Source organism: Amblyomma americanum, chromosome 8 (genome assembly GCF_052857255.1).
Source record: "Amblyomma americanum isolate KBUSLIRL-KWMA chromosome 8, ASM5285725v1, whole genome shotgun sequence".
Taxonomy (NCBI): Eukaryota; Metazoa; Arthropoda; class Arachnida; order Ixodida; family Ixodidae; genus Amblyomma; species Amblyomma americanum.
The window spans coordinates 110,670,097-110,689,309 of NC_135504.1; the positions used below are offsets into that span (position 1 = coordinate 110,670,097).

General features: G+C 47.6%; 1 protein-coding gene across 5 annotated transcripts in view; it reads left to right on the forward strand.

The window, feature by feature from the left end:
• Window positions 1-19,213, forward strand: part of sick (sickie) — a 959,410-nt gene that overhangs the window by 324,714 nt on the left and 615,483 nt on the right. For all 5 annotated transcript variants that reach the window (XM_077635300.1, XM_077635298.1, XM_077635296.1 and 2 more), the window contains exon 6: window positions 2,694-2,965. In XM_077635300.1, the coding sequence (XP_077491426.1) occupies window positions 2,694-2,965 (272 nt within the window). The remainder of the gene's footprint in view (window positions 1-2,693; window positions 2,966-19,213) is intronic.

Here is a 19,213-nt window from a genome sequence, read left to right on the forward strand (position 1 = left end):
TGGTGCAGTAATTGTCTCACATCTCTGCAATTGGTCGAAATTGTTCCGGAGACCTCCACTACTGCCCCTTTTTCTTCCTGTCTTCTTTCACTCCCTCCTTTATCCCTTTTCTTAGGCCGCGGTTCCGATGTCCATCGAGGTATGTGAGACAGTTACTGTGCCATTTCCTTTCCTCAAAAACCGTCACTACTACTGCAAAATACCAAATGTTCTGCGATGGAAAGAAAGGCGCCGTAATTATACCACTCTCAGCGGACAACTCAATCGATCTGTGAGGGAAAAGAACATGGAAGGAAGGAGGGAAAGAAAAAGAGGCGAGCTGCTGAAGGGATTTGCGATTATTTCGACCAGGTTCATTAACGTGCACTGACGTTGCACAGCACATCTGCACATTTGCATTTCTCGTCGATGTCCGCTGCCCGGATTCAATTCCACGAATGGCTTCGCAGGAGGCGCAATAGGACTAGAAAAAATAAGCGGTCAGATTGCACACAGACCTGGAGTGGATACAGGCAATGTATACCACGTAGTCAGCGGCGGCAATGAAATAGATACAGCAATGGCGATACAGCAGCTTCGTAGGAACAGGGAGTATAAGGTTGCCGAAGTAAGAATTTGATTCCAGACCACTGGTGCCTTTCTCCGGCTAATGGCTTTGATGATGATTGCCGCGAAATGCCTAAGTTTGTCCTGGATGGTTATTTACTAAAGCCTCTCATTTCTTTCAGTTTATAGATTTGCATTTTAACCCTTTAGCTCCAAGTGTCGCGAATTCGCGACACACCGTTTGAACGCCGCGTCCTCATTGCTACAAGCAGTTTGCATACATGCTTTCATGCCAACATGTCCTCAGTGGCTAGCGCTTTTCCATCAAAACGTTTGGCACAACGGTAAGGAAGGTGTGCGAACAAAAAGGGGGTGAGAATCTGCGACTTCCAGTCAGCGTTCAGCAACTCCTTGTCTCTGATTTTGTGACAACCTTCGAGGGAAGTGGTAATTTCTTGGATAAAAATTTACTACAGTACCTGTGCCTTCAAGTCGGTTCGAGGTATTCGAGTTAGTCTTCTACAAAGCTCTCGCTAGCTGCACAAAATGGACGAAATGCTTCTTGTTTGGAATTTGGAACATACCAGCTTCGCGCATTTCAGCTTCGCTAAAAACTTTCTCATGTTCTCTTTTGAACGTAGGTGCATTGGCTAACATGAAATTGAAAGTTAATGGTATCTATCGGTGATTTCCAAATACTTGGGGCATTAAAGGCTTAACGCGGTCATCAAACCATCCTTGTGCAGGCCACCGTGGTGGTTCAGTGGTTATAGCGCTCGGCTGCTGACACGAAATACGAGGGTTCGATCCTGGCTGCGGCGGTCGCATTTTAATGGAGGCGAAATACTGGAGTCCCGTGCACTGTTCGATGTCACTGCACGTTAAAGAACCCCAGGTGGTCGAAATTATTTGGAACCTTGCACTGCGGCGTCCCTCATAACCTGAGTCGCCTTGGGACTTTAAACCCCCATAAACCAAACCAGCATCTTTATGCAAGCTTCCTTGCAACTTCTTCTGCTGACAGATTTTTTTTCTGGTCTCTTGGACACAAGAAATTTCGGCCAATGATGAAAAATTCTGAGCGCACTTAAGTCTGCTTACTTGCAAGAATGCGAATGCATGGAACTTTCTAGAACGCGGGATTTTTTCCACAGCGCATGTAGTTGTTGCATTCCTTCTGTTGTTTTTATTTTTATTCTTTGTTTAAATCTGTTTGTTTATTTTTCTTTTTGTTCTACCTAAATGTATTTTTACCTTTTTACACTTTTATTTATGTTCGTTTCTTTGTTCTTTTATTTTGTTTACTTCTTTATTTTCATTTCAATATTTATTTCATTTGATTTTTATAGTTCTGTTTAGTTTTATTTTTATTTCTAACTTTTTATTTTTATGTTTAGTTTTTATTGATTGCTAATTAATTACATACTCATTATTAATCGCCATTACATAGTAATTGCGAAGAGTATATAGGTTATAGCAATTTTGCCATTGATGACGTCCGAGTGTGACAGATTTTGCGGGCGGACGGAGGGTCGGACAGCGATGAGTCATTAAAGGCTTCCGCCTAGATTGCCTCCCTCCTTTCATCGTGAAAAATAGTTTCGTTCGAAATGCAAGGGTAACCTCGGTCTCATTTGTGCCCAAGCTGCCAATAGCATCTGCTACTTTGCTTCGAATGGTCCATAGATGCACTGTTTGCAAGCTTTTTTCGAGACTCACTGCGCTCTGTGCAGTCCTTTCTGGATCTATACATAGTTCCTAGCCTAAAGGACACGGGCAGTACAGATAAGGCAGGACACACGCCACACTTGCAACTGAATCTCTCCAGCTGTTCATAAAAGCAATTTTTCGCCAACGTCCCACAAGCGGTGAAACAGACTGGTCTTTCCTACGAACTGCACCCAGGCAGCGCCTAACCATGAACAACGGTCGACAACGCTCGGGGAAGCACATCTCTTTTGCTAGCACTCCGTTAGCTCTCCCGCTTCCCTCTCGTCTTTTGCGCAGTCTCCCGCAGTCCTCTCACCTCTTCCCTTCCCGTCAGTGCTCCCTAAATTCTTCACCATTTCTCCTCTTGCTTCCCCGTCTCCTACCGTTCTGGCACATCCCTAAACTGCGTCTTTCCTTCCATTCCTTCTCCCTCGCAGGCTTCCCTCTCTGCACGGCACTGGCACGAAATCTCGCGTGAAGGACGGCCCCGCCAGTGCCATCCCTGCGCACCCGCAGGGGGCAGGCACGCTGCAGCGCCGAACGACGCCTCCCGCCTCTGCCGATTGCAACAACCGGCTGCTGCACGCCAGCAACAACTCCTCCGCCAGCGTAGGCGCTCCGGCGGCCGCAGCCACCAAGAACCATCCGTCGCCCGCTCCCGGCTCCTACGCGGCTCTGCCCACGGCAACCAGCAACGGCCACAACGCTGGTGAGTGAATCCGCGTGTTACTAGTAGGTTTATTAATACAAAAACACAAACATTAATTAAAAGGTGTTGGCGGCTGCGCCAAATACTATCACCCGAGCTGCGGCCGGCGGAAATAAACGGACTTGGAGAGGAGAGCATCGAGAAGTACAGAGGGTAGCGATGGCGGCATAATACACTGTTTACAATGTTTACAAAAATACAAAGAAGGTGAAGCACGTGCTGCCACTCATTTTCCTCTTTAGGGTTATGTCTGCTTGCAGTACTAGTGCCCTAGCTCTCACATCAGGGTTGGCCACAAATTTTCGTAAAACTCAAAAGCTAGTTAAGCGTACCCGCCGGCTGCGGTGTAACTTGGGATTTGTCCCAAGCCACTGCGGCAAAAAAACACTGATTCTTTCGGCTCCGCCTAAGCTATGAAGCCCTTCAACGGGTCGTTTAGTCCCGCTGAAGAAACAGGAGCAGCGGGTTCCCCACGGGCACGTTTACATCAAGTTCCAATATCGAAATTCGCGAACAACTCACGAGTTAAATGAGAAATGAGGTAATGTTTCGCATCAGCATCAATGCAATACAATACAACACAATCTTAATTTTGCATAAAGGAAAACAAAATACAGATGGCATTCCTGCCAAAGCCTCGGAGGGTTTGACTGGCAGTATACCTGGCAGTCAGCTCACAGAAAACTGCGCGTAGCTATTACCGGAGCGAAATGCTTATCTAGAAGTTATGCAAAATATTAATTTAAACTTCGAAAATTCTAAGTGTTTCTTGATCTCACGTCTTGTATTTGCACGTAATGCGGGCACTGGTAATTTAATAAGTATGGCTGGAGCATAATATAGCCGCGTTCCTCTTCCGTACATTGTCTCAGTCATGGGAATCCCGTATGCGCTGTTCTTTTGATCTTAGGCAGAGGGATAGAGTATATTGTATCTTAAAATCATTGCTCCAGAAGTGTTCAATCTTCTAAGCGTTCCGTAACGGCATTGATGCGATGCCGTTACGTCATATAAACAGATGCCTAAATAGTAGCGAAGCGGTAAGCTCTGCCCGATCTAGCCGTTCCGGCTGACGGCCGCCGACCACGTTCAAACATCGGAGCCGTGAGCGCAGACTCTTTCCATGGGAAAACAAAAACAAGACACGGAAACGAAAACAGAAGCGCGGGCTGATCTTCTGACGCACAGCACCGACATCAACTTTCGTCACCTGTGACGCCTTCTGAGCAAGAGACAAAATACGGAGTTCGAAATAATGCGTGGCTGGGAGTAAGGAGGCTGTTTGAATTGCGTCAGACTTCCGGACGTTAAGTTCTGTCACACTATCTGTGTAAGATGTGGAACAAGACCGATCCCAAGGCTTCAGTAGTGACCGTAGTGGCCGTAGTCGCTTGACTACGGCCACAGGTCACGCTTTGGTGTTTCTGTGTTGATTTGCTCCGGTGAGGACCATCCAGTGCTGAGCTATGGCGGCGTGCTTTCCAAGGGTTGCCGACTTTATGAAGCTTCTCGAATTATTCTACATACTAGAATATAGGCAATCACAGCGGCTCGACTTCACAAAGCGCTGCCATGGGCTCCCATGTTCATCTCGTCTACAAGCGGCAGCAATGTCTGACATATGTGGACGATTCAGCATACACAGTCGCCGTGCACAAGCTCTTCATGCACAAGGGCGGGCAGTACGAAAGGAAACTGCTACTTCTCACTCAATAACGGATTAAATTTGATCTTTCCGTCGCCTTTGAGACAGCCTCAAGAGAAATGTGTGTGCAGAGAAATTTGCTTTAAATAAAAGATATCACGAAAATATGAGACTCAACATTGACTGCACACTTGCTCAAATAGCTTCTCATATTAATGCGACAGCGTTAAAGGTCCTGTTCACCAGAAAATTTGGTGTCGGCGATGTCGGCGTTGTCGTTGTGAGCGAAAAATCCCGGCCTGGAGGGGTGTGAGGAGTCCCAAGCATCTATGAATGTAAACTAGATGATGACCTTCTGTATATATGGGAATTAACCCAACAGGCTATCGCATCATAATCTGAAGGCAAAGCTTAAGTGTCCCCTCCAATTTTGCTTCTACTTGTAGAAGAGGCATCCTTGGGCGGCGCACTTCGCTGGGAGCTTCTTTCTTTTTGTGATTTGGAGAAGATGAAGCCTGGAGAGCCTACTTCTCCACATAAATCGAGACCGATGTGACAAACGCTAGCGTGTGCCACGATGCTTACTGAACAGAACGCGGATTCGCTGCCAGCTAGAAATGACATCAAGATTACGAGTGGCGCGGTGCGGCGTTCTATATGGCTCAGCTCATTCTGCGCGCCACACACACATACACACGCACACACACGCACAGAAACGCACGCGCGCATGCACACACAAACACACACATGTGCGCGCGCGCACACATGCACGGAAACGCGCACGCACACACACACACAAACTCACTCACTGAAATAAGCATGGGGCCGCCGAAGTGGCTCAGTGGTTACGGCGCTCGGCTGCTGACCCGAAATACGCGGGTTCGTTCCCGGCCGCGGCGGTCGCATTTCGATGGCAGTGAAATGCTACAGGCCCGTGTACTGTGCGATGTCAGTGCACCTTAAAGATCCCCAGGTGGTCGGAATTGCCGGAGCTCTTCACTATGGCTTCACTCATAGCCTGATTGGCTTTGGGACGTTAAACCGCCTTAAAACAAATAAAACAAACCTAAACACGCTTCTTTGTACAATAATATATTTTTAGAAACAGAGAAAGAAGTCCTTTTTCAAAATTAAACCGCGCTTGAAAACCTCCAAATCAGGGCCAAAAAAGGCCGCATTCGTCGTGTCGCTGCGCCATCTGTCAAGCTGTCCCGCTAACGAGAGCGCTCGATTCGCGGCTTATGTTTCAAAGTGGCCTTGTTATCGCCGACTTCCGAGAGTTTGGAGCTCAAAGATCAGTCGAATCGCGAAAAGAAAATACTTGCGCCAAATAAAAGCAAGAGTGGCTTTCAAGCTTTATACTTGCACGCTTTAAAGCTGCTAATAATAATGGAGTCAGAACATAGCGCGCAAGCTCTAGTGCAGATGGTCAGAAACTAAACAAATCTGAACTCTGCCATTTAATCTAGTCATTCGCTCCTCACTGCGTCAAAGCAGTTTCAGCCTGTTAGCGTTCAAACGGTTTAAATACGAACGTGAGCGCACTGATCTATAGCGCTCGAGCAGTTTGTTGCGAAGGAAATAAGGCAAAAGCGTGGTGTGCCTGCTCGCTTAGGTACCCGTCCTTCGCGCTTTTTTTTTGTAGCAATAGCTACACTACGCCAGCCACTTCGCGAGGTCACCGTGGCTGCGCGCTGAGCCGTGGCACCACCGCTCCGCCAGCTGTGCGCATGCGCAGAGTGACGTCACAGCCCGTAGCTGGTGTGCGCGCCGCGCGCCTCGCCGATGCGCCGACGGCGGAGCAGACGCCACCCGCCTTGTCAGTTGAGCGCATGCGCGGAGTGACGTCAGAGCACGCGGCTGGTGGGCGCGCCGGCGAAAGCAAGCGGAGGACAGGGAGGGGGGGGGGGAGAGAGAGTGTGAATCCATGTCCAGGGACGAAGATGAAGAGGAACGCCCAGCGAAACGGAGCGGCGAGAGACTGACTTTGCAATTCGACTGAGCGAGTTCCACTCGGACAGCTGTAGCTATATCGCGTCACTCCAGGTTTAACCAGAGCTGAACTACAGCCATTTTTTCTGGGGGGGGGGGGGGGGGAGAGAAGGGGAGTTTTTTTTTTCACCGTTTTAAAGCATGTAGATGGTCTGCAGATTGATGACGGTGCTAACCTTGGTGAGGACTGCAGTACTTCAGAGGATTGTGCACCACGATTTACGTAATGATTCTGAGCTGGAGCAGACTGCAGGCCACACGTGAAACAATAGAAGCGTACTGTACCGAAAACGCTGGACCATGATGTGTCGGCGATACCTCATTTTTCTTGAACAATGCGGAAAAGATGTTTTTTCGCTTTTTTGTGGTAAAGCTGAAGAACGTTTTTGTTTTACTTGTACGGTTCGCGCCTGCGCAGACCTGTGGGCATATATAAGCTGTGTGTTAACCGCTAAGTAAGGGCTTGTGAGTCAACACTGTGTTTCCTTCTTTCTTCGGCCCGTCTTCTTTGGCCGTGTTCCGTTGCGCTGTGTGTTAAAAAAATAGCTGTGGCTTAGCTCGGCTATGCCAGGATATACGTAGCGAGAGGTACGTTTCCCTGGCTGAGCTTGTTGTGGGCACTGAATGTTTAGCAATTAGAGACATATAGGCTCTATCTCGGCGGCTATGCGCCGTCTATTACACTCGGCAGTCTGGCGTCTCCGTTTGACAAGGCGTTCCTCTCTCTGTTCGGGCGTCTCTGCTGCTCCCTTCGCCTTCTGACGCTTGTTCTCTTTGTTGAGTAGCCAAGTGCCAGGCGACAACCTCAGGATCGGAAGAGTTAATTTTTTCTTGTCTATACCGCCGTTTAGCAGCGGCTGGACTCTCCTTCTCTGTATCCATGTCAAACATTGTGATACAGACGCCCATTCAATCTCCGCCTTTTATACGCAATGATGCGCATGCGACCCGCGGTTCGGGTGATAGAGCGGCGTGCGGCGAGGCGGCGACGAAGCGCGCGGCGCAGCTGTGGGGTCTCTCTGGTAACCATAGTATCTGCGCATGCTCACAACTGCTCATCCGCGTGACATCGCGATCGGCTTTGATGGTGGAGCGGGCGCGGGGCGATGGCGAAGCGCACGCCGCACTTTGCTCCTCTTCGGTTGCCATGGTAACGGCGCATGCGCACAACTTTCCTCTCCCATGTACCGCGAAATGCTCGACTGGTAGCCCAGTGTAGCTCTCGCTACAAAACATGACCTTACATCTACTGTACCATTAGGCCAACAATGAGCTCTTCTAAAACACATATGTCGCTTAAATTTCCATGCAGCTGAGCTCGAGCGCGAGCACACAGAGATGTGAAGGACCCTACTCCGCTTAAAGTTTCGTTTTTTCCTTCTGTCTGTGCGCCTTGAAGGAACCTGCCAACGTCTCTAGAGATTTTCGCCAGAGCCGTTGCTCTGGGTGACGACACTGGCTCTATATTCGCCGACAACATTTCTGGGAATGATAAGAAAGCTGAATGGGACGGAGCGTGTGTAACTGTGTCAGTCCGCCAATCGTTCACCCTCAGGACTACCGCCAAGCACGTTGCTAGTCCCGTGTTTGCTTCGCTCCGTCGCTTGGTTAGCTGCATCATCTATGGAGGCTTCTTGTAGCCGGACGTGCCTAAAACAATGTTGTTTTAATGGAGAAACTGCTTTTTACGTAGCTCTTTAACGTTTATAAATATATGCAGTCGTCACGGTAATACATCTTAAATAAGCCGCTGCGGTGGCTCAGTGGTTATGGCATTCGGCTGCTGACCGTAAAAAGTCGGGTTCGGTCCCGGTCTCGGCGGACGCATTTCGATGGAGGCGAAAATGTGGAGGCCCGTGTATTGTGCGATGTCAATGCGGGCTAAAGTCCTCCATGTGGTTGAAATTTCCGGAGCCCTTCACTACGGTTTTCCTGATGACCTGAGCTGGTTCGGAACGTTACATCCTCACATACTAAACCAAGCCAAACCAAAACAGTATGTCTTAAATAACGAGTAATACCAATATACCTTGATTTAAACTAAAACTGTTAGTTAAAACGTGGAACTACATACTCCGCTGCGTAGGAAAAAGGGCGCGTTCGGGTTCTGCAATTTTGCGTGCGCTCTCCCGAAAGTCCGTTGCATAGTTAAATTAGTAACCTAGTGGGTCATCAAACAAGCTACCTGAAAGGTCCCCTATAACTTTTGAAGGGAGTTGCGTCATATCTGTCTCATCGAAAAAGTACTACTTCATTCCTATGTGTATACAGAACAAACAGCAACTAGAGCTGAAATTGTCCCGGTTTTGTTCGACCCCCCGTCAATGGGGACGCATAGTGTTGCCATTTATTCGCGTTTACCGAATGTTGAAACGAAAGTTAATGCATTTCTGCAGAAGTTGGAAGCAGCGTTTAAAAAGCATGTCTGCAATTACCTTTTTACTTCTTCAGAGTCCTAAGAGACAATTTTGAACTTCTTTTTTTGCTCAAATAAAATTCGCCCCCTTTGTCGCTATCATGTCTTTTAGTGCACTAGTATTCCTTATGACACGCACAAACCGAAATAGCCAACGTCTTCCGCGGGTGAAATAATCGCCACCACTAAGACTACATACATAAACCTCTTTTAAAAAATTGGCAGTGGTTTAGCTTTGGTTAAACCTGGATTGACACGATAGCTACAGCTGGCCGATTGAAACTTGGTCACGTGACAAGCCACATGACGAACCACGTGATCAGCCACGGCGCCGCGCCGCCGGCAGCTGCTCCGCACCACTTGACCAACTACGTGGCAGCGTGGCGGCGCCGCCGCCCTGTGGCTGCGCCGCCACGCTGAAGGCTCGAAAAGCTACCGTAATGTAGCTATCGCTACAAAACAACTGTTTTTAGCATTTTATAGTCACCTGTCTCTCTTGTCTTCAAGCCTCTGACTTTACAGATGCAACTTTTGATCATTCACGTACTACTTCTAAAGACAGACTCAACGTCTTTGTGGGAACCATGTCATAATGTGAGATTTCTAATTTATTTGACCCATTTTGTATATTTATCGCGAGCCCAAATCTGGGTTCACAGTTGTGATTGCATTCTTCCTCAATCGAAATGCAGCTGTCATGACCGCCATGCGAACCCAAACACTGGTCTCACACCCAATCGCAACGACTGCAAAGAAAGAAAAACAAATGTGCAGACGCTGACCCGAGACAGCAGAATATGTATGTACTACCCACAAGCGCAGTGAGAAATTAATAAACCCTCCTAACCACCTTTCGAGTTTATGCTGCTCGCCTCTTTTTATCCTCAAGCGTGCACAGTGGATGGGCGTAAGGGTTCTTTATTCTTTCCCGCAGTTTCACTTTCGTACACGTGTCGTAATTCTTGCGGAAACGCCCGTAATTGCGCCCCGATGACGGCGCGGCCATCGCGGGGTGCAACGACCGGTCTCACACGCTCCAAAGTTGCAGCGGCGCATTAAACTTCAGCGGTGTGCGTCACCTGTTTTCAGGAACCACTCCCTTTTCCTCCCTTAACCACCTCTGCTTCGCCGCGCACCGTGGAGATTAAGCCCACCTGATCCTAATCCCTGGGTAATGAATAGCGGCCCCCTCAATCCCACCCGCCCGTGAGGGAGCTCTTACCGCGTTCGCTCGACGCTCGGGGCGATGCTTCCCTCTTCCGGGCTTGCCTCGACGCCTGGGGGCGCAACTAAGCTGAGAGAGTCCCAGCTGGTTCCTCCAAGCATGCCGCACGAGCTAGGGATGTAGTCGTAGTCCGCGCCGCCGAGCGTACTTTCACGAGAATTCCCCTAAAGGACCGACTCTCTCTCTCAGAACTGGGTGTCGCCATGGCGCTGGCCTTAACTGCTCGCAGAGAGGAACCGACGCGATCCGACATGGCAGTGATTAAAATATAGCAATTAAGCAACTTTCTCGGGTAAGTTTAAATCTAATGAATTGATTTGGCGCGCTAACTTGCAGTGAAAGAATTTTTTGTTTTAAAAATTAATTCTCGTAAAATGTACAACTGGGGTCCTATTCCCAAGGTTGTCCATTTTCCGTTGTCTATTTATCGCCCATTCAGTCCACTGTCAGTGGTCACTTTGATATACCCGCGGCTCTCAATTGAGTGATTGGCATCCGTGCCTTACTAGTGCCAATCGTGAGGTGCTTTGGTAAAAATGTTTAGGGCAATCCCCCCATGGTGGAGTAAATTTGTAATAAAGGTGCAAATTACGCATTGGTATCCGCCCAAGCGCAGCCGGACGGCTGCAAAGGAAATCTATACAGCTTCCACAGCAACTTCGTAGTGAAAGAAAAATTCGTCCTGGTTCGGAACGCTGGTGCTGTTGACAGGGTGCACTGCAGCACTCTGTCAACAGGAGGCGGCCGGACCTGCCCACTGGCTACCATTGGCTGCGATATGCAGCCATAGGTGAGGTCCGGTCACCAGCCAAACAATGGCCGGGTCGCTTCCCACAGACATTTGAAACCCGCGGGCATATCTGAATAACCACTAACAAAGGACCGAATGGACGTGATTTTTCTGCCCGCCTGAAAGCTTTTAATAATGTGACTGTTTTTAGATATGTTGATGATTTTTTTATTTTGGTACAACGTGCAGAGATTTTCCGGCCACTGTCAACCAGCTTTTAGCCCTTTTTGGTTAGTGTATTAATCCTTTAGTATTGACGCATGAAATTTCAAAAGACGGTGTTTTACAGTTTTTAGATTTAAGGCTAACTCTCACAAAAAAGTCGATGCGTTGGGAGTACCATCCAAGGCCTAACAAACCTCTCTTACCTTTTCACTCATCCCATTCTAAGCTTGTTAAGAGAGCAATTGCTGAGTAATGCCTTAATAATGCCTTGAAAAAATCCTGTTATTCAATGTGCCGTAGTTTCCAAAGGCAGGCGACGCGCCTCGAATCAGCCGGGTATCCGAACAGCCTTATTGTATCTGTGTCCGAGGGGATGCTGAAAGAAGCAAAGAAAAGGGATAAGAACCCTAGTGACAGAAATGCCAACCGAACAGTGGTGATTCCGTACTTGCATAACACTTCGCATCGCCAAAAGAAGATTGCGAAACGCAGTGATGTCAGAGTGGTACTCTCTGCTCCTGAAAAGCTGGAAAAGCTTGTGAAAATGACTAATCCGTTCCATAAGCTTAAAGAGCCATGCACTGTCAAACACCATGATCCTATTGTGGCATGTGCTTCTGGTGTGGTCTACGAAATTCCCCTTTCGTGTGACTCTAGGTACACAGGTCAAACTGGCCGATGACTAAATGAAATACTGCTTGAGCACAGGAGGCAAGTAGGCAATTACAGGGACGGAAATCTATCTGTACATTGCTGTGACGGCGCTGAAAAGAACAGAAAGCCATATAAACCGTTCTTCAGAGCGTGCAAGATAGTAGCCAAGCGTAATGCCAGGATGCAAGAGATATAATAGAAGCAGATCTGATTAGGAAAGCGGGTGTGTCATGCGGCAGCGCACCATCTGTTGCACTGACAGCCAAAGAAATCAATTTTCTGAGTGGGGCCAATTGAGGTCGCCAGCGCAGTCAGATGACGTCATGCAGAAAGGTCGATTTAATGTGTGTTTCTGTCAATAAACTTTTCAGTTGGAAGTAAGCGCTCGTGGTGTCTAAGTCTCCTTCTTCGTGTGTCTGTGTTTTTTGTGCGCTTGTACGTATTTCAATGCACGAACTCGCCCAACAGTCGTGCTCCTGAATGTACGTGAACTGGACAGGAGAAAATGACAGCTTATAGAATGCGGCACCTGCTTGTGTCGGCGAAGCTCTGGGCGCTATCGTGCCGGTTAGGGCGCCTGAAAAGCAGGAACGTATATTCGGGTACAACTTTAGGAGACAGGAGAGGCCCCGCCCAGATGACCGAAGCGCAGCAGCCAATTGCCTCCGCTACTAAATAAATAGTCCTGCTCAAAAAATTGCGACTGCTTCTAAAACGCGTATTTCTCGGTATAAATAAGATTTGTGTATCTTGATGAGTGGTTTGGTAAAAATATCATGATGGAAATGCTACAGCAGATGCCGGATCGCGAGAGAAAGCTAACCTCGTGCCTCCTACAACGCTGTGCGTCGTCTGCTACGGAGCAAGATCGACGGCACCGAACGACGTCCTGCTGGACGCTCTGCTATCTTATCATACTGCTGCCAACGATCGATCGTCTGCCCGCTGAGCTGGCAGCAACGAATCTTTGCATTGGTGGTTGCTTTCGCAAATCTTTTCGGTTGAGGTACTCGTATGTTGATTTCATCCGCGCAATTTATCCTGATAATGGTCTTGCTTCATCACTTGGTCACTTCCGACGTGAAACGCAGGGGCACAGTACGCAAAAACACCCGCCGCTCACAGTAGGTACCAGACTTTGGCAAACTCTGCTCGTCGTAACTTCACTTAGGAGCAAAACAAAACACCATAGAACAAACACGCACAATGTTTGTTTGCAGCGGTGTGTCGCCGCGGGATCCTGTTTCCAGACGAAGCGCAGCGCAGCTTCACCGATGTTCGCTGTAATCTTTTTTTCGTCGGCTCACGGCTCAGAACAAACGCACGCGGCACAAATTGTGCATCGTAAGCTCGCAATAATATTTCCGGCATCACAGACGCCCATAAACAATTCGAGTTCACTCTGACCAAGGGAGACGCACACATCTGACGCGACTCGGCCCATTTCGAAGCGAGGGCGGCCATGTTAGGCATGTTCTCCGTAGGCCGGGTCGCCGGACGTCCGGGTCATGAAGTCACCTGAGGTGCGCGCCTATTGGCGGAGGCTCGTGTGCATCCGCCTTTGAGGGGCAAATGCCGCTGCGTTCTAAAGTTGTACCCGACTATAGCGAGGTATAGCCTAGCCCAATGTAAGTAATCGGCAAGGAGACCACCAGTGTCCTCTTGTCCGGCCGCTGCCTGTAGGGAACAAGAGCACGAAAGAGTGCAAGAACATTGCCCATGGAGCAAGATTCAAGGCTTTGTATCCCGAAGGGGCTCAGGACGAGCCGGGAACGCGTGCTGAAGGGCTCCCGTGGTTACGTCGGCTAAGTGGACAGCGGTGACGGCTTACACCCGTTGCCGCAGGGCGCGAGGGAGGACACACCAAAAAGAGCATGGCATGAGCGTACCCTAGTGGAAGCGGCGAAATGAATTGCCTGCGCACCCCGTCTAACGAATAACCAGCTGCAAGGCTTCACATGTTTCAGGCAGGGCAGGGCAGCAAACGCTAAGATCGTGAGTCGTTCACGTTTTGATTGCAGTGAAACCGACGATTGTTTGGGCGCGCTGGTGTTTTCTTTTTTTTCTGCATTGTCTTCTCTTTGTAAACGCTCGAGCTCTGAGGGAATCGGGGGAGGAGGAGAAAAGACGTTTGACTTGAACTAAATTTGGCAGGAAGTCCAAAGAATGTGCGAGTGCGATTTTTAGAGAGAATTTTAGGTTTCTTTAACTCTACATTCTTTTGGAGAGAGTTACTGCGACCGTCTGCGCTAAACGGCGTCCGTCTGGGCTAAGCAAATCAGCTGGCCAACCGTTTTTGGATTTTACTGTTACCGATTAGTTACCTGCCAATTACCGCTGGGTACCGCTTGCCAAGATTTGAGAGACGCCACTTGATCGCGGCAGCACCCAGAAATGACTCCGGCGACCAGTTCTTGAAAATCAACAACGCGACACTACATAACGCATCGAACGACTAATTTTCCGCCAGATAAAAACCGAAGTCAGCTATTTATTGCCTTTTTAGTTGAACCCATGGCTGAAAATGATTTTCATGCAAACTGCTGGGTTAATTGTCCTTATTCGCTTCAGCAAAGCGCCTATGCAGCACATCTGAGGAGACTTTCTTAAATACAGGAACAATTTTCGGCGCTCACTTCGAAGGTGATGTACTTTTGCGGTGAAATCATCTAAAATTATTCAAAACATAATGTGTGTGTCTCATCCTTCTGTCCGAGTATTCCTTCGCTGTTTCGGAAAATGCAGTACCAACTAGCCGAACAAGCCAGTTTGATCTAAGAAATCTGAAGTGCTTGTATAAGTGCTATGATCGGTGTACTTCTTCCTAGGCACGAAAACCGAAAAGTAAATTCTAAGTAATTTCATTACTCTAGGGAAGTAATTGTAATCTATTTGATCACTCTTATGAGCACTACTTGGTAGTGTAAGTTGATTACCTTTTGCGCAACCTTAAGGACAGAGTAAGTGACGTAAATTAATTACTCTTGAAGAGTAATTTTACTAAGTGTGCCGCCTATCACCTCGCCAAGCGCTAAGAATGGATGCCGACCACTCATTCACTACGCATATCGCTGGCTGCTACTGCGCGTTTAGTTCATGCGTGTGTCTCCTGCCTCTTGAGATTCCCTGTGTTATCCGTATTACTCCACAGTATGTTGAAACACAAATAGAGTCCGCATTACAATTACTCATGATAGAGCTATTTACGCCGTCCCAGCCTCAACATTTTTTTTTATGATGTTACGTTAGGGTGCCGACCAAACTGCGGATCGGCCATTTTAGGAGCCGAACTCGCACTAGCCTCAGTTGCAAGCCATGCACGGACAGGAGTTCATATTAGCAATCTACGCGCTTGTGTCTTTTGATTCCATTCATAAGCGCATTCCAAATGAATAAAGCCTGAATTTAGCTTCGTAACAACTTTTCAGTTCAACACGTAGTCATAGATGGCGATAGCGGCCAACTTTTTATGTGGGCCGCCGCTGCTTGAAATGCGTGGTATCGCGCGGGAAAGACAACACAGATACGCGCAACAGTTACTACTTTACAAATTCGTGCACTTTGGACTGCATTAATCAAAGTGAAGAGCACAGGTTAATGCGAAAGTTAAAATATATTAATGCAGCAGAAAATCCTGGAATTTTGAAAGAGAGGAAAAAATCATGTCCAAAAAAAGAATTTCTCGTGTTAAGGAAGAAAATTTTCGGTTAGAAAATGGAACCTCACTGATCCCCACACCTTGTGCCCCTCCAGAAAAAAACTTCATGGCTTGTTAACATTGCTGGCAAGGGTAAGACCGAGTTCAATAGGTATGGATAGTGAGTGCACATAAAAGAACCTTGGTTGCTTGTTTGGCAGTGATTTTAAACCAGCAATGCTTTCTAAACGAGGCTAAGTGCTACGCTTGCAGACCACTGAAAACTTTGCAGAAACTTCTGCCACACATTTTGAAAACTTGTATACTGGCTAGATGCGGAAATTTCTAGAATATATGCAGGAAAATCGTTGAGTCATTATTATCGCCATCATGCTAGAAGGCTGTTAGCACGCCATCAATGGCCTTAACCCCTCGTGAGATTAGGTTTGTACGTAGGCAGCTAGCAACACGTGAATAAGGAAAAACATTTGCAGACAGTTTACCATGGCTAAACGCGTAAGAACATGCAATAGCACTAGTTGCAGTGGGCACTAAAGGTGCATAAGTGATAAACGCATTTCACGTAAAGGTCTTTATCGTAAAGGCCTTTACTCGGTAGGCATTTACACTAAAGGCATTTTACCTGAAAGCATTTGACCTAAAGGTTTTTACCACAAAGGCCTTTGACCTAAAGATCGTTACCCTGAGTGTGTACCCTTCACCCAGACAAGGCAGGTTGCCCATCAAGTTGCCATCTGCCACAAAGCAGCCTTCAGATGCGTACGTATCATCAGGGACAAAAGTTTTCATAACTCTGAATTCACAAAAAAAAACATTATTTTCTCGCTACGTAGAGGCACAGCCAACCATTGAGAACTGTATTGTGAAGGTCCCGCGGAAAAGTTCGGAGTACATTCATCAATTCGTGGTTGCATGCTCAGACTACCAAGAAATTAAGCTTTGCTTTGTTTTTCGTGTTCTGAAAACTTTTGTGAGAACCTGTACGTATGCCCTAAATCAAAAAATGTGTACGTTATACATCCCCAGGTTCTCTAAATTATTCCGGAGCCCTCCACTACGGTACCTCTTTCTCTCTTTCTTCTTTCACTCTCACCTTTCTCCCATTCCTTACGGCGCGTTTGAGGTGTCCATCCATTTATGTCAGACAATTACTGCGCTATTTCCTTTGCTCAATAAACAATTTTCATTTTCATTTCTTAGTAGAGGTACTGCATTAAATACAGAACTTTGACTAGAATGCGCTTTTGCAGGGGTGGCATTCGTTGCCGTTTTCATAACGAATGTCCGTTTTTTTAAATAAGTTTCAAATTATAGTTGTATAGTTGTGCTGCGTCCATTTGTCTCTTTTCTTTCGATACCAACAATTTCAGCGGTTATCAAGTAGTTCCTTGCAGTACGTGAAAATATGAACGTGTGTAGTCCGTAAACAACTCTGTACTAAAATGCTACATAAAATTATGTAACGATCCCCGGTTTGTTGTTCATGTTGTGTTCGTCACTACAGCAACGCTTATCAACCCAAAGGAAATCATACTCACTCGACCACTATCCTAATCATAATGACAATCCTTCAGAGTTCAGTCACAACGACACTGATGATCATCATTCGTTTACTGTTATAACCATCGAACGCTATGTACCAAACGAAAGTTAAACAACATAATCCCTCCCTGGTTTTGTGTCGCAGCGTTCGCTGCTTCACCAACGCACCGTCGACAAAAGAGTTGCCAATAACCGTCTTCCTAGGACCCTAGTCATACACATAATTATAACAGAATTAAATCACATGGGTCATTCGTCCACCATAATAACCATGCAGTACTAGGAAAGGGAGATGAAACATTTTGTCTCTGGTTTCGCGCCGACGTACCGTTCATCTCTAAACATGGGCTGCTTCCACTTTGTGGGATCCCATTATTTCTGTAAAACGCGTGGTGCTGATGGCGTTATTCGTCTCTCAGACGTAACGGCATATCAGAATCCTGCGAAATGGCACCGAAGCTTTCGCCCTCAAACCCTGCTTGATAGCGTAATTTTTATCATTTTTTGTGTGTGTCGGGCACGAGCAGCCTTACCTCGTCCTTATGGTTTCTACCATTCGGGCGAAGAATCTTACATGCTGTGGCGCTTCACCACTGTCTCAACCATCAACGGGAAAACCGAATGCTCGAATGCTGCTACAGTATGTCTTACTGACCGAGCCGAAGAACCGTTTATAGTTAAAGCACCATCACCGCGTGTGCGCACCTGTGCGTACTCTTGCAGCTGTCTTCTCAGTTATTTCTTGCCTGTAACCCCTTCCTGCACCAGTACAATAATGTCCTTCTGAGCAAACGTGCATACCGTATGTGTCCGACAATGCACCAATAACGCGAAAATTTAGACACGAAGACATACATGCTTCTTTAGAATTTTTTTATAGCGATAGTTATTTCAAAATTTTTTTACAGGGTTACACTAGCAGCGTCGTCGTCAGGAACATGCGTCGCAAATAGAAATTTTTGTGGGCACTTTCTGGCCCATGAGAATATTATCGAGGTAGGCCGCTGAGTGCCGGCTCTGATTATAAGTCATCTTTGGCCCAGTGATGCAGGTGGATTAAGTATGCCCGGAAATTTCTGACGAAAGCATTTTTCTGCAGGAAAGAGTTTATGAACAAATTTTTTTAATATATCGGAAGATCTTGCTATAACTATCAATATCCGCAGATCTCCCGGTGGCAGGCTTGCAATTTTTTGCTATTGACGTTCTAACCACCGTGAAAAACCTTGTCCATTGGATTTTTAAGGCAGTCTTCGCTGTTAGATTCGAGGGTTGAAAAATTTTTAAAAGAAAGATTTTCACGCATCGGAATACTTGGCATATACTTTCAATATCTATGCGACAATACCTTACAATATTGCAATACAAATACTTTTTGTCCAATAATACTGAATATGACTAAGTGGGCGCCTTACGAGTGAAAGGCAGAAGGGACGGAAAGGGGGAGGGCATTCTGGTTATCGGTGTCACGCACTTATTCGCCGCAGTGCAGCAAGAAGTGCTCGTCCCTTGTTTTTTTTTTTAACTTCTCATAGTCTATATGTTTTGACTTTCCACTGATTGGCTCACCAACACACTTGTGGTGCTACACACTGCCGTTCAGATGGTCTGAAGTCTTGCGCGTCACATTAGCCAGTCTCGTAATAGCGGGGAGCGCGTGTTGCACTGGCGTCCATTTCTTCTTCTTCATTCCCTCCTTGCCCTTTCCACGGGTCGTAGCATCTCTCTAGCGGAGCCGTCTGGGAGCAATGTTTTCCCAGCATCTGTTCGTGGCGCTGCGCTATCGGGGCCCCCTCTGGGGAGCAGGCTACACGCAGCCGGGGGTCGTCATCCTGCACGAACGGGGGAGCAGGGGAGGGTGTCAGGGGGAAGGAACGCCGACCACCCGACTCGGAGGAGTTAGCGCGGCGGCCGGGCTTCCGAGCGTCTTCTCGCGCTGATTGCGCGCGCAAACTCTCGGCTTGCTTTCCGCAAGGAAGGGATTGCCCAGAGCCGCTGAGAAAGGCGCCGCCTTGAATCGCCTGCATCCCTCCCTCCCTCCCCAACACCTCCTCTCCTCTCCCCACCTTTGCCGGAGACGGCCATTTCTTTCTCTACTTCCACTTTCCCGAGTCGGCCGTTGCACCGACCGGTGTTTTGGCCGTCATCCCATTTATCCTTG